The sequence below is a fragment of the Lytechinus variegatus genome, chromosome 2 (assembly GCF_018143015.1).
Source record: "Lytechinus variegatus isolate NC3 chromosome 2, Lvar_3.0, whole genome shotgun sequence".
NCBI lineage: Eukaryota > Metazoa > Echinodermata > Echinoidea > Temnopleuroida > Toxopneustidae > Lytechinus > Lytechinus variegatus.
Genome location: NC_054741.1, coordinates 69,729,436 through 69,745,454, shown reverse-complemented (window position 1 = coordinate 69,745,454; position 16,019 = coordinate 69,729,436). Strand labels below are relative to the sequence as shown.

Genomic DNA, 16,019 nt, shown 5'->3' with positions numbered 1-16,019 from the left:
TTTGTGTATCAATTTTTCTATCTCTCTCTACCTCTGTCGTCACGTTTCCTATTGGTTCCCTCTTGTTTCGTATTTTGATATTGGTGTTTATATTTTAGCACTTTATTCCTCGTAATTTGTATTCTTTCATAATTCTTATACTCGGAACCCTTGAAAAGTTGTTGTACTAAATCGGGTATGTAATGTTCCTTTTTTTCTCCGTCTCTCTCCATTACTCTCTCTTCCTCTCTATGTCAAGAAAGAAATGACCTGTTGTTACTGATGGTGTTATGAATATTTTGTTCTTATTTTGGTTTTGTTCCTCTTTTTGTATTCTATGATTAGCAAGTCTTTGGATCCAATATGGACTGTTTTTTTTTAATTTTGAGGGATTTAAATTTAAATCATTTGAGATTTGAATTTAAATCTTTGGGATTCAAACTAAATCCAGGATATGAGTGGTCCCTTATATTCCACCTGGATTTACCTTAAAACCTTGCAATTTAGCTTTGACTTATTTTGAACAAGGTCTTTTGTCTTTTTGTTAATATTTTCTCAAGGTTCTTTTTTTGTTGTGTTGTTCTTGGTTGTTGTTTTTTTCTTTGTACGTTATTTACCATATACGAAATCGTCTGCGATCAGGGGACCGTCTTATAAAGGACTTAAACTATTGTAGCTGTGCCATTTTGGCAACTACCATGGTAACAGTGCTTGGCAACCAATCAAAATCAAGGGTACCATGGTAGTTACCATAACTGCAATGTTACCATATAGTTATAATTCTTCATAAAAGGTTCACAATAATGCAGAGTTATCTGCCAGAAAAGAGGTCAATCTGTTAGTTTCGTCTTCATCGAGTATTTTGTTTGGTCTTTTGTTTTACGGGGTGATATACAGTCGATATGTGTGTTTTATGTTTGTCTTAATTGAGTGTAAAGTACAAGCACATACCACCCCGTGATATATTGTAATTTCTGGAATTGGTGGTTCGGAGGCTGATATGTCAGTGGTTTCCCGTTTTCGCCATTTCTTGGTGTTCAACTTACCGTCTCGTCCTTCTTAGGTGTTCCATCTTGTCTCTCGCTTTCATTTTGGTTTCTAGTATATTCCTTGTAAAAAATGAAGTGCTAATTTAACACTTACAGTGCTTGTATAGTGACTGCACTACGAGTGCTGATTTTCTAGTTTAATTTTGAACTAAGAAATCAGCACTAGTAGTGCAGTCACTATAAAGCACTGTAAGTGCTAAATTAGCACTTCATGTGTTAATCAGTTTGACTATTCAACAACTATCTCATGTAGAACGATTGAGGACCTTTTCTCAGTGCCATTTATGACAAAGGTAAAAATGATTCGGGGGGGGGGGGGGCTGTATTTGGGGCAGGGGTTTAGAATTAAGCATCAAGTAGTTATAAGTGATTTGGGTTATACAAATGTCTCATTTTTACCTTTTCCATTCAAACACGATAACATCTAATGGCCAGCAGAAATGGAATCTCCTTTATCAATCACAATCAGCACATAAATCAAAGCAAAAAAAAAAGTAATAATTATTCATAAGTCTCCTGTGTGTTGGGGCGAGTAAATATTTCTGTGCGTATCTGATATTTTTGTTACCATACCTTCTTTATGTACCTATGACAGAATGTGTATTTTATGTCTTTATTAATCATTAATATTTAATTGTCTTACATGTGACTGGTAGTTTCAGTGTCTTGAAACGAGGAATATGGACGTTTCTCTTTTTAGTACAAGATCGTTACACTTGAAAGGTTTAGTCAGGCCAATGTACAAACATACATATGGCAAACCATTTCATCATATGATATGATCATATGATGAAATGGCTTGCCATATGTATGTTAGGGTTGGCACACATTGGCTAAATCATCCGGGTATGGCAGTCCCGTTACTTGTAGCATGACCGAAATTTGTACTCAACTATGGCAGGCCAAGCAAACAATTGATGCTTTCTTTCATTACTGGTATCCGTCTTACAAAGGTATTTGATTAAGTAAATCAATCTCAAATATGAAAAGCCAGCAACACCAACATTTGGGATGCATATGTCAATTCAATCAGTATTCTTTCATTGAGATTGATTGTATCAATCACAAATGCTTGTAAGATGTAGTCCAGGTATATCACATCTGTTTAAGTCTATTTTGACAATAAACTAGCAACGCCAATTCTTAAGTTTGTGTTGGTATATGGTTTGCAAAATATCCTGAGAGACTGATGATAAAAGGTGGCCTGCCATAGCTGAGTGCTTTTTAGTTAGTGTTTGTCGAAGTGAAACACCCCTAGGATGTTTCATAAAGTTGTCTCACAAGTTAAGAACACAACCAAGATGTGTTATGGAAAGCTGGTAAGCTACGTCTATCACAAATTAAAAGCAAGAACATTTGTCTCATTTGTTGAAGCAAGGTTGAAGTACCGTCAAAGTACTCAACAAGAAATACCATAGGCTAAAGTGCCACGTTCAAACAAAAAAATAAAATATCTTACATTTGGCTTTCCATAATGATCTCTGCAATAAGAACAACTTTATGAACAACTCTTTACCATTGTCTTGGGATTGTGATATCATCTCTGATCGTAATAAAATCTATAGCATATTCATACTTCTGTTTTCAGATTCGTGACTTAAGAACTTATCCCCAGAAAATTCTACACCCTCCCTTTTCTTCCATATTCATTATCACCAAACAATCTCTCCAATAAGTTAAACTCTTATTTGCCAATGAATTTGAAAGATATCCTACCAACCTATTTCATTGAAAAGTGTGTGATAATACAGTCAACATGATTTATTCTCAATTGTAAATTTAACTTTATCCATCGGGAATAACTGATGAAAAAAAATCGTGTGTAACAATGATTGGTAATGAAAATGATTAAATATAGACCTTTCAATGAGAATTCAATTTGATATTTTCTTTTTGTCTTTAAAAAAGTTTTAAGGTACTTGATTGATTTTTCCGTCTACTCCTATTTTTTTTATTATTATAACGATAAATCAAATTCATTTTTCTTCGTAGCATTATATTCATATATACAGTTGAGGCCCAAAGTTTACATACATATACCGATGGAATTTAGTGAAATTTGTTTGCTTGCCAAACATCGCAAAATTTACTATATCTTCAGACACATAAATACTTCCATGACAAATTTGATATTGAATGAAATAGTGTATTTAGCTCTTTCACATGATACTGTTGGGATTAAAGTAATTTCAGGTGGAAATTTCTTTGAAGAAAAAGTAATACTAGTGCCAAATGTATTCTATTGTTATTATATTTTCAAACATCGTCACATAGAAATATTTGTCTCAAATCTACGATTTATATTACATTTTCTATCATATGTTACCACTGAACAAAAATATGTAATCTGAAATGTTGGTGTTGAGAAGTTACTAGCACAAACATGAATGTTTTTGTCCAGTTTTTATTTCTGATTTATCTAAAATATGAAGATGGGGGATGACAAATATTTTTCCTCTCCTGATAACAAAGCAATGTGATGAAGGGGCATGACATATCATTTGTTTGATATCAAATTCGTCATGATAGCACATACAGTAAATTTTTTGTTTGGCAAGTGTCAACTTTTCTTTGAATTTCCTAGATGTGTGTAAAATTATAGCCTCAACTGTATACATTATGTCGTATTTAGCCATCCATAGTCCATCCACAAATTAAACTAAGGTTTTAATTGTTTTATACAGGCCACAGGTATTTGAAGACTCATTATGTGCTTGATTCTAAATTGCAAATTTTAAATTAACTACAAAGCACTTGAAGTTAAAAAAAAATACAATTCATACATGTGTAAGAAGAACTACAAAACACCATTTATTTCATAAAAAAATGATCATACAAATCAGACTACACTGGGTATAAAGTAAATAGAGATTATATACATCTAAATATGAGGCATGTTGGTTCTCTATTATATAGGTTGTGTTGAGAATCACACACAAAAAAGAACAAGAAACATCATCTATCTAAAAGAAACTGACATTTTCTAACATATAATACATAGACAGTGCAGCAAAAGACAAACAAAATCCCATTTTTGGGGGGAATCACACACCTCTTTTCCCCCATAGAAATATGGAGATTTATTTTCTACTTTTGATCAAAACAATAACAGTTCAGTTAAAAAAAAAGAAAATCAATGTAATATATCATTTACAATCTTCTGTTCTGTTTTATCACACCCCTCATGGAATTTGTTTAACAATGCCTACTTAATTTGTAGGCAAGCAATTTGTACATTTTAATTATCTATATCAGAGTCGTGTGAACCATTGTAGCATATATACAATATGGCTAACGAACAACTCAGATACATTTTTAGTGTTAAGGTACCCATCCCAAAAAGGACCTTTGCCACTACGGCAACTACCGTGGCAACATGGCTTAACAGCTAATATCAATCAAGGTTACCATGGTAGCTGTTATAATTGCAAAGTTAAAATAGTTGTCTTTATGAAATGGGCACCAGATAAGTGATAGAGAGACAAATCGGACCACTAACAAGATGCATATCTATGAGAGAGAGTTATGAAGATGCAGAGCACTCAAGGGCATTTACAATATATGACAATCACGAGACACTTGCACAGTGTTTTTGCATGTAATTGCAAATACTTGAGATTCCTGCATTGCCACTAACATCACACATTTTAAATTGAGCATAATGTTCTTTAAAACAGGTTGGCCCTAAGAATTTGTAGTGGAAAGATTGTTCAAATTCCACAAAATTTTCAAGGATCGCACAGATGAAGAGATCACACCTGGGGACCGTTTCATGAAGCTGTTCTTCAGTTATGAGCGGCTGGTGAACCTTTCTTATGCGCTAAACCATCGCCAATTATGTACCACAAGAAAGGATCGCTAGTCATTCTTAAAGTCGCTCTTAACTTACGAACAGCTTTATGAAACACCCACCTGCTTTCTATTAAGACATCACTGGCGTATCTAGAATGAGCACCCCAGTAAACACCAGCATATTTACCATAGCCTTTTTTTGTTGAAAAACACATATTACAGAAGGCATCTCAGTTTTTTATGTGCTATGGGAAATGCTGCACAGAAAATGCACGGCTTGGAGGTTGCATAGAATTAAAGCACGAACATGTGACCTGTACACACTATTGGCTACATCCTTCAACCAATTTTAAAACAGTGATTATGACAAACTCAATTCTCAATCAAGAATTTGTGTAGAGTTACATGGACAAACTCATACCATTATAACTTGTGCCATCTCAGATTTGGACAGTCCACTGCTTTCATGCACGAGTCGAAGAAAATAATCTTCCCCTTCGCAACACATTTTTGGATGCCCTACATCAAAATGAATTTTTAACACAAAACATGACTGAGCTTTGATGCAGAGCATTATTCTGCTATGACTGAATAAATCCTATTTGCCAAGTAGGTACAAATCTGGAAGACATCCTATAGTACTAAGCCAACTTCCCATAAGTTGAATTATTACCCGTATCAGACATCAAAGCCAGCTATTTACAAAACTGTATTGCCTTAGTTTTCATGTCAGGAAGGAGTTGGTATATTGTTTTCATTTTGCTCCTTTTATGCACGCGTACCGTATTTGCATCTAGAGACAATGCAAAATATACCTTTGTATTTTCCAGGGTGTTGCATCCCAGCATATGATGCATAGAAAGAGATATGCGTCATATTGATCCGTGCACCAACAAAATATGTTGCAATGAAGCTATCACAATGGATGCATCCAAAGGGATGTGACTTCATAATTACATCACAATTTTTAGCTCAGAGCTCCGGATATAAAGACGACACAAAAACAATATATATAATGCGCAAAATACCTAAATTTTCATGATTTTGCTCTAGATGTTTGATTTGGATAAAAATATTTACGGACGCTACGTTTGGGGAACCTTACATATATTGCCCGTCTTGTATAAAAATTTGGGCCAATACAGTTGTTGCAGGCGATAATTTATACAGATATTGCCTACCTAGAGTTTGAATATAACATTTCCTCTCCCCGACGGACTTATATTTTTCCCAAGGGAATATATTTTGCCCGAAGCGCGCAGCGCTGAGGGAAAATACTATCCCGAGGGAAAAATATAGCTTCGGAGGGGAGTTGAAATGTTATTTATTAAAACGATAGACCAGGCAATATCTGTTATATTATATAGTATATGTGGATTCGCCATCAGAAATTGTATTCATTATCCGGTTCAAACCCGAAATTCTTGCTACTGCTCTGATCCATCTACGTCATAATAGTTTTTTTTTTAATACATTAAGCGCGTTCTTCATGCAATCGACGCATTAACACTAGCGCGTACATCAACTACCTTGTTGCGCAACTTGTATGCAGCGAGTGACGTCACCTTAGTGGATATAACGCCGCAATTGAAAATACAACGCGGTATATTCCCTGAGGTGACGTCAAAACCTAGAATATAACAAATGCGATCCTCGCAGCCATGGTCACGTGATGGCGTATTGACCTATCACTGATTCGAATCTACATGACCTATGTAATTTATACAGATATTGCCTAACTAGAGTGTGAATATAACATTTCCTCTCCCTGACGGAGTTATAATTTTCCAAAGGTATTATATTTTGTCCGAAGCATGCAGCGCTGAGCAAAAATATTCTCTTGACAGAAAAATATAGCTTTGGAAGGGAGTTGAAATGTTCCTTATTAAAAAGATAGACAAGGCAAAATCTGTTATATTACATGGTTCATGTAGATTCGCTATCAGAGGCAGCATTCATCATCTGGCTTTATGATTAACCCAAAATTATTGCAGCTCTGATCCATCAACATCATAATAGACAAATTTTGGAAAAATACAGCAAGCGTTTCTTCCTGCCATTAACACATGAACACTAGCGCGTACATCAAGTAAACTACATGATTACGCAACTTGTAAGCAGTGAGTGCTGTTACCTTAGTGAATATAACACCGCAGTTCACAATTTAATGCAGTTATATTCACTGAGGTGTCGTAAAATCCTAGAATATAACAAATGCGATCCTTGTTACTATGATCACGTGATGATGTATTTACCTATCACTGATTTGAATCTACATAAACTATGTAATATATTAAATTTTCCCCTCAAGGCCTGTAAATATTATGTTATTATTGTCTTCAGTAGTTAAGTTAAACCACATTATTAGAAACTTAATGCTAACAACTTTCTCTCTTCAAAAAAGGTTTCTGTGGTAAAAAAAATATCATTGTTCCTAATGTATATCATTGTTCCTAATGTGTGGAGGGAGAATAATTGTACCAGACAGATACACAAAAAAAATCAAATTAATTTTGACAATAGGAATATGATCTCTGTGAACATGCCCTGAGTATAATACCTTTTTTCCATGTACATTTGTACAATTTATAGCATAATCAATAAAAAAAAATTAAATGGAAACAAAGTCAGGAAATTCTACCTCTCTTAATTAAGTTACGCATTCCATTTATCACTGAACAAACTTGAAAACACATATGTACATTTACAATACAAAGAAGACGTCATAATACAGTCTAAAAACATTTCAGACACCTCAGTACAAACAAATACAAATAACTAAGACATCAAATCAGTAGAAAAGTGGAAAACATGCAGTGTAATAGAAAAATTCCTGAATAAATATCCCTTCAAAAGTAGTGAAGCAGCATGTATACATGTCGTGAGTGACCTGAACACAATACAATCTTTAAATCCAGCTTTTTCCCAAGCTGAACTTGACTAAATGACACTTCAAAATTTCCTTTTTTTTTAAATCACTTTTAAATGTTACGTAGCACACACAAGCAATAACCAACCAAGGTTACTGCATGCTCACTTTTTTTCTTTTCAATATATTACTAATTCAATCATGTGAAGGAATAAATGTGAAAAAAATTCTCAGAAACAATAAGAAATAATACTAGTATAAGGAAAATCTCTTACATACAATTATTTTAAGATGATAAATTTTCATACCACTCTTGCATCGAGCTAGAGAAAGAACTTTGATACCACTGTAGTACTTTTCATTCCTGCCTGGAAATTGACAGAGTAAATGAGTTTTCTATTTATACACACAGTGTACATACTAAGAAAAGGAATAACAGAAAACGATTGCATTTGATTTAAGTTATCTAAAATGAACTATCAAGCTTGAACACTAATTCTTTTTTACTATCTTCATTTACATTTTTTTTATTCAAAGCATGTCTTCTTTTTCAGCTTTCAAAAAAAAGAACAAATAAAAAAAAAATAAAAATGACATATGTGTAACTATCATGTCAAACACAAGGCAATTATAAAAAATATAAATAAATAGGAAAAACAGATGAGAATAAATGGGAAGGGGGGGGGGATAGGTATTGTATAGGGGAATTGATTTGTCGATTAAGGCTTACAGACTTTTGAGCATTTATTTCATGCTATGTAGAATTACAAAATGTCAAAATGATGTACGTGCATTGGATATCTAATCAAACTTCAATTTTGTTGACACATTTTTTATTTATTGCCGACACGATTTTTGTGTTACAAGGTTCACATATGGCAGCACCAACAAATAAAATACTGACATTATGTATTTCAGGGTCCGTCTAACAAAGGGTTACGATTGATCGAATAATCTCAAGTATATGGAAATCCACCAATGTCATAATTTTTTCTTCAGGAAATTTGCTAAATGTCTTTTGAAAACAAAGAGAAGCATACCGAATTGTCAAGAAAAAAACAGTGAATGTCAGAATTTACGTCATTTCTAGAAATTTTTTTGAACAAACTTGTATTTTATGTTGACATTGCTGGCTTTCCATAGTTGCCATTGATCGGATCAAAATTCCTAATTTGATCGGATCAATCGCAAGTCTTTGTAAGATGGGCCCCAGGACTGCCATGGAGGAAGATCAAAGCAGGAAAGCGATGCTTCATACCAAACATTAGATATGATATGGAAGCTACTGAAAGGCAATACGGTGAACACCTCAACATTTAGGGCAATTCCATTAAATATGTACATGCTTGTCCAACCCTTATTAGTTTAACTTTTCTGATATCTTGTAATGCTCACAAAAATTGTTATAATTTTAGTGGTTTGTAATATTAAAATTCTTGAAAAATCATTGTCAAACATACAAAAAGATTATTTTATGGAATTTTAGGATTAAACATCAGTCACATGTTTCCAACTTATTTTCAAATTTCCATTTGATTGTCAGTCCACCTCTTGCAATAGCATGTATGAATTGATTTGCCATACTTACAATGGATTTATCGATTGCAGATTAATGACTGAAATTTGCAACCAATTTGGTAGACTCACAATACAGTGCACCATCTATCACTTGCAGAGGGAAAAAATCAACATCTGTTGCACGCACTAGTACTAAAGTGCACGCAAGCATGCTGATATGCTGTTTACTAGGGTCCAGGAAGTGGGAGACAGATTTGCCCACAGATTTCTTTGCGAAATTTACACCATTTTGGGTGGATTCTTGCCTTATGGTTTTCATTTTTTTTTCACTGGCAAATAACATTACACTCGCACTGTGCGCAGCCAGCGCCTGTGCGTAATGTTGACGCCGAAGTTAGAAATTTGGCCTGTTCACTGCAACCTATATATGCCGCACCATATATCAACCGAATTGCATACAACTTTCTTGTGTCCAAATATGGCAGCATTTCAGCTCACTACAGCACACAGGTGAGTGATCAGTCTCATGGAACGGGAAACTTTTAGCGTGATCGTGGATTTTGTTGAGGTCACTGGTTCTTGAGTGGGGCTGATCTGACGTAGGTGGGCCTTGAGACCCTCGGTGTGACGGCTAAGCTCCATGAACACCTCCATGTCTTCCAGGAGAGGCTCAACGCTGGAAACATTCTCTGTGTAAACTGGGTCGTTGAGGCTTGGGGTGTGTGGTAAGCCTGCCTTGGAGATAGATGGGGAGCCTAACACTGACACGAAGGGTGTGGTTTCACTCACACTGGCATTGCCCTGAAAATGAACAAAAAACAAAAAACATCTAGTAGGAACTCTTTACTTAATTCAAATGACTCATGTGCAATAAAATGCAATGTGCAATGAATGAATAATCCATAGTCTGAAATATATTTAGTGCAATAGGAGGGACATAAATACATACATTATATACATACAAGAGAGAAATAGATACATTAATGCTTCAGACTTAACAATGGATGATTGTAGCATGGCAATGTCTTTCTGGTCTGTGTACTTTCACACATATAACAAGTCATAAAAGTCAAAGCAAGACTTATGGGTAAAATTTATGAATGAGGTTTACATCAATAGGGTGGGCTGGGCCTCTCCTGAATTTCTAATCCAATCATTTGTTCTGAAGTTTAATCAGTACAAGGACAATCTGTGCTTATATATGCTTCCTTTTGTTTGCTACCCCATGGTTCAAACTTGTTCCATCATTGTTGGTTTACATGAAGAGAAAATATGATAGCTCATTAAGTAGGGTAGTGATTTTGCAATCAAATGACCTGGTTTGATTCCTACTTGCTACGCTGGTGGTGCCTGTTGGTAAAGCATTGATTCTTGTTACCAGGTCCCTCTGAGAGGACAATAAGCCTTTGGCCCTCCGATTGCTTGCCTACAAGCATTCATGCTTTCTAAGCAAATCAGGTAAATGATATGTAATGCATTTATCTACAGGACTGAATTATTAGTACTTTTACCCCATTTAATCGTAAGCTGTTCACCACTCTCTTTTGCCCCTTGATGATATCAACCTCAGCCTTCACTCGATGGAGATTGTGTGACCGAACGTAACTCTGCAGCATCGCCATGACGATACCAGCAAATGCTTCAGACTCCTCTTCCGTCACATAGCCTGATGTACTGGTAGCAGGTGGGCCTAGGAGCTGGCGGTATGTGCTGGGGTGTGGCTGAAGCAAGTTCTCTTCTGGGGAAAAAAGGAGGATGAAATTTTTTTTTCAATCTGACACTTATTTAGAAAACAAAGAAGAGATCTGCTTGACAAAAGTAGAAACCAAACTAATTTTTGTTCAACCATGAAACACTCACTATGTCGTGAATGACACAGTGAATCTTTTGAATTGTATAGTTATGCAACCAATAGTAATGCTTTGTCAGCCACTTTGCATGTAATGATTGTCATCACATCAAGTAAAAAGATGGAAGGGGGGGGTCCAAGAGATTGCACTGTACAGTATGGGTCAAAACAAGTACATTTGAAATTATATATAACATTAAGTATATTCAACATCACTTCCAGAGTGCGTAGAATTTTGTAAAGGCCAGCATACTTCATGATAATACTTCACAAAAACAGTTTGGAATATTTGAAACCATCACTGTTTCCAGGCTTTAATGAAGGCTAAATGTCATACAATCCATTGCTGTCTTACCTGCATTTACACTTAGATAAAGCAGCAGGTTTGACTTTGTGAAATATGAAAAAATGTGAGATTTTCTTTCATTTACTCTTTAGTACTTAATTCCCTTGTAGAGAATTTCAGAATTACAAGCATTCATGCTTTCTTTGCAATCCAGTAAAACAAATAACAACTATTAATTACTTTTATTTATTACTCACTTGTTTGTTCATTCAATTTCCACAAGACAAAAAAAAACAATTTATCAAAAATAATACACATCTACTGTGGAGGAGCCTTTAAAAGATAGAGGCTTGACGAGGATGAATCCACTTGTGTACAAAAAATTAACAAAGCAAATTGAATTTTTTAAACAAGTGGAATGCCTCTGGCCGTCTCATCTCACCTGCATCACGCGGTTCAATATAGCAGCAGTGCTGACTTTGAATACTACTCTAACTCGCACAAGATGTTCAGTGATACATGGTTACTCTTATGTCCACTTTTTATGAACTAGACCAATAAACTTACAGAGATATGATGGTTATTCAACAAAAAACCCCAACATGGCCAAAGTTCATTGACCTTACATGACCTTTGACCTTGATCATGTGACCTGAAACTTGAACAGGATGTTCAGTGATACTTGATTACTCTTATGTACAAGTTTCATGAATCAGATCCATAAACTTTCAAAGTTATGATGGGAATTCAACAGATACACCCAATTCGGCCAAAGTTCATCGACCTTTGACCTTGGTCATGTGACCTGAAACGCGCACAGGATGTTCAGTGATACTTGATTACTCTAATGTCCAAGTTTAATGAACAAGACCAATAAACTTTCAAAGTTATGATGGTAATTCAACAGATACCCCCGATTCGGCCAAAGTTCATTGACCCGAAATGACCTTTGACCTTAATCATGAGACCTGAAACTTGCACAAAATTTTCAGTGATGCTTGATTACTATTATGTCCAAGTTTCATGAATCAGATCCATAAACTTTCAAGGTTATGATGGGAATTCAACAGATATCCCCAATTCGGCCAAAGTTCATTGACCCTAAATGACCTTTGACCTTGGTCATGTGACGTGAAACTCATGCAGGATGTTCAGTGATACTTGATTAACCTTATGTCCAAGTTTCATGAACTAGGTCCATATATTTTCTAAGTTAGGATGACATTTCAAAAACTTAACCTCGGGTTAAGATTTCGATGTTGATTCCTCCAACATGGTCTAAGTTCATTGACCCTAAATGACCTTTGACCTTGGTCATGTGACATGAAACTCTGATAGGATGTTCAGTAATACTTGTTTAACCTTATGGCCAAGTTTTATTAACTAGGTCCATATACTTTTTAAGTTATGACGTCATTTCAAAAACTTAACCTCAGGTTAAGATTTGATGTTGACTCCGCCGCCGCCGGAAAAGCGGCGCCTATAGTCTCACTTTGCTTCGCAGGTGAGACAAAAAACCTTTGACCTCGACTTTGTAGGCTGAAAGTCATGCAAATGATAAAGCAAGACAAAAGACTTGTCATAAGTTGTGCTTGTTAAAGATTATGAATATTGCTTTAATCTAGGTGGACACTCACTGTTCTCATTCTCTTTGTCAATGTCAGGCAAACTGCTAACCTCCGACCTTTGACCTAACAAGGCTTTCTTCATGTCCTCATTATTGAAGGCAAGGTCAAGTGGTGTGAACCCTAATTTGTTCTTCATTGTCAACAGGCTTCTCCCTAAATATCAATATAAAACAACATCAATAGTAATCATAACATTAATACACCAAGCAATGAATATACATGTATATATATAAACCTGTATAGAAAATATAACAAATAATGATTTATATATAGAAAGAGGTATAGAAGAGCCATCAAAGCTATCATGATCATGTTTTTGCTATGGTGTAGTAGGTTTCATAGTACACCATGTATCTTTCTTGGCAAATGTTGGTCCTGAAAAGGACCACCCAAACTCGATGTTTCAACAAGTGTGTTCTTGTCGTCTTTATTGCGAACACTTGCCCAAGAACGATACATGGTGTACCGTGATACCTACTACACTATTCTTCTTTTCCATGGAAACATTCGGGGGAGCGTCTCATTAAAGGACTTGTCGGACGTTTTATCCGACAAGTCCCATTTTATCTGACAGTTTCCATAGTAACATCGCTCCTCAGCCAATCAAAATCGAGGGAAGTTGTCAGATCTGACAACTTGTCGACATAACTGTTGATGGAAACACTCCCCAGATGTTTTTGCTAGAAATGCAAAGACTTAGGATAAAGTGCATTTCAAAAGTGTGGTTAGACTTAGAAGCATTGCCAATTGTTCCTGGGAGTAATTTTTCATAAAGCACAATAAAGAACATTATGAATAACAAATCCAAATATTTCCTGAATTCCTGGAAGTTTTTCCTTTATGATTTCTCAAACATGTCTCAAAAGACTCATCATATTTGCAGAACCCTTGCAAGACGGGAGTGATATTCACAAGGCTCTTAAAGACTCTTCCAAAAGTCTTTGTAAATGCCTGGTCAGATCACAATTTTTGGCAAATGTATAGTGTAAACTGGGAAGTTTGCGCTAATATTTAGCATGTGATTCTTGAAACAATTATGTTATTTGCTTGTGTTCTTATGATACTGACTGGCTGTAGTTCATCAATTGAACACAAAACATTCATACAAACTCATGTGTAAGATACTTTCATAGAGTACTATCAATACCCGAGAGATATGCTATCTTTCCTCAACTTTTTACAATGCTATCACTTCATTGGTAAGAATGAACACCCTATCTTCCTGTAGCTGGGAAGACCAACACTTTAAGAACATGAAATGATTTAATAATATCAACTCACCTCCAGCCTCTACTAGGAGCTTAACTGCTTCTATCTGATTGTTATTAACCGCATCATGAAGAGGCGTGGTCCCACATTCAGAAGGAGCTGCTAAAAAATCTAAGTATTTACTCTGGGGAAGTGCAGTCTTTCTCTTTCCAGGAGCAAATTCTAGAAGTTCTTTGACACAATCAGTATGTCCATGGTTACATGCTTCATGTAGAGGTGTCCATCCTACATTGTCCCTTGCATTGATATCTATGTCAGGTTCACTAAGAAGCTCTCGAACTGTTTCAACCTTGTTCTTGATACATGCTGTATGGAGTGGTGTTTCCCCTCTCGGATTCTTCCGATTCACGTTCTTTCGGGGAGAAGATTTCGGTGAGGATTTTGACATTAAAAGAGCTTTCTTAAATGTGTCCTCCTGCTGATTGCTTTGTCCACGACTGGCATTTTCTGCATCTCCCCCATCCTTGTTCTTTATAGTCAAAAGGCTCCTCTTGTTTGAATTCTCATCAATAGCAGGCAATCTGCTGACCTCTGGCCTTTGACATGCCAAGGCTTCCTTCATGTCCTTTGTCAATGCCAGTTCAACTGGTGTTAACCCTACTTTGTTTGTCATGGTTAGTAGGCTCCTCCCACCAGCCTCTACTAGCAGCTTGACTACTTCTACCTGATTGGTATTGACCGCATCATGGAGGGGCGTGGTCCCACACTCAGATGGAGCTGCCAACAAGTCCAAGGATTTATTCAGGGGACCTTTATCAAAGAGAAGTTTCACAAAAATCAACCAACTTTGCATTTTGTGCAAAGAATTCTGAAGCAAGTCAGGATGCAAGAAGATAAAATAATCTGACTGAATCATAATATTCATGTTAAGTTGGCTTCTAAAATTGTACATGGTTATGCTGCACGACAACTGAACAATATTTTTGACACCAATGTGAGTTTAAGGGGACATCCCGATAGACCGCGGGTCCAAAAGACCGCGGGTCCGACAGTACGCGGGTCCGATAGACCGCGGAACCGATAGTCCGCGGGTCCGATAGACCGCGGGTCCGATAGTCCGCAGTGCGTGTAAAATTATGATCAGAAATATCAAATGTCATCGAGAGGTCCAAAGGTCAAATGATACGAGACCATGGGGTTCTATCAGGTGCGGATCCATGGCGGGGGGGGCGAGGGGGAACTGCCTCACCCATCCCCCCCCCGCTCAAAAAAAAAGAGGGGAGAGGGGAAAAGGAGAGAATAAAAAGAGAGAGGAAGATGGGAAAAGAAGACAATAGAAAAGAGAGTAAGAGGGGGAAAGGAAAGACAAAGAAAAAAGAAGAAAGGGGGGAAGAAGAGAAAAAAGAGAGGAGGGAAAAGGAAGAGTAGAAAAGAAAGCGAGGAGAAAGGAAAAGGAGGAAAAAGAAGAAGAAAAAAAAGAGGAAAGAAGAGAAGAATATTTAAATGGAGAGGAAAATGGGAAGAAAGATAAGAAAAAAGAGAGATAGAGGAAGAGGGGAAAAGAAGAGAATAAAAAGAGAGAGTGGAAGGGGGAGGGAGAGAAGAAAAAAAAAATTAAAAGAGAAAAAAGTGGAAAGGAAAGAAAAAGAGGGATAAATAATGGGGGAAAGAGAAAAAAAGAGGAAGAGGGAAAAGAAAGAAAAGAAAGAAAAAGAAGAAAAAATATGAAGAGAATAATATTAAAAAGAGAGAAAGATGAGAAGAAAGATAAGAAAAGGAGAGATGGAAATGAATGTTGAATGTCCCAATGGGGGATTTGAAATCTCATCTTTTTAGGTTG

At 36.0% G+C, this 16,019-nt stretch overlaps 1 protein-coding gene across 4 annotated transcripts in view; it reads right to left on the bottom strand.

Moving 5' to 3' along the window:
- Positions 1-9,087: 9,087 nt before the first annotated feature.
- The window catches only part of LOC121408831 (SMC5-SMC6 complex localization factor protein 1-like), a 40,984-nt gene continuing 34,052 nt past the window's right edge, over positions 9,088-16,019 (bottom strand). For 3 of the 4 annotated variants that reach the window (XM_041600485.1, XM_041600487.1, XM_041600488.1), the window contains exons 18-21: positions 14,252-14,989; positions 12,980-13,123; positions 10,719-10,945; positions 9,088-10,008 (exon numbers count right to left, since the gene is read on the bottom strand). In XM_041600485.1, the coding sequence (XP_041456419.1) occupies positions 9,697-10,008; positions 10,719-10,945; positions 12,980-13,123; positions 14,252-14,989 (1,421 nt within the window). In that variant the 3' untranslated portion in view covers positions 9,088-9,696. The remainder of the gene's footprint in view (positions 10,009-10,718; positions 10,946-12,979; positions 13,124-14,251; positions 14,990-16,019) is intronic. The other variant, XM_041600486.1, reaches the window with a different exon arrangement.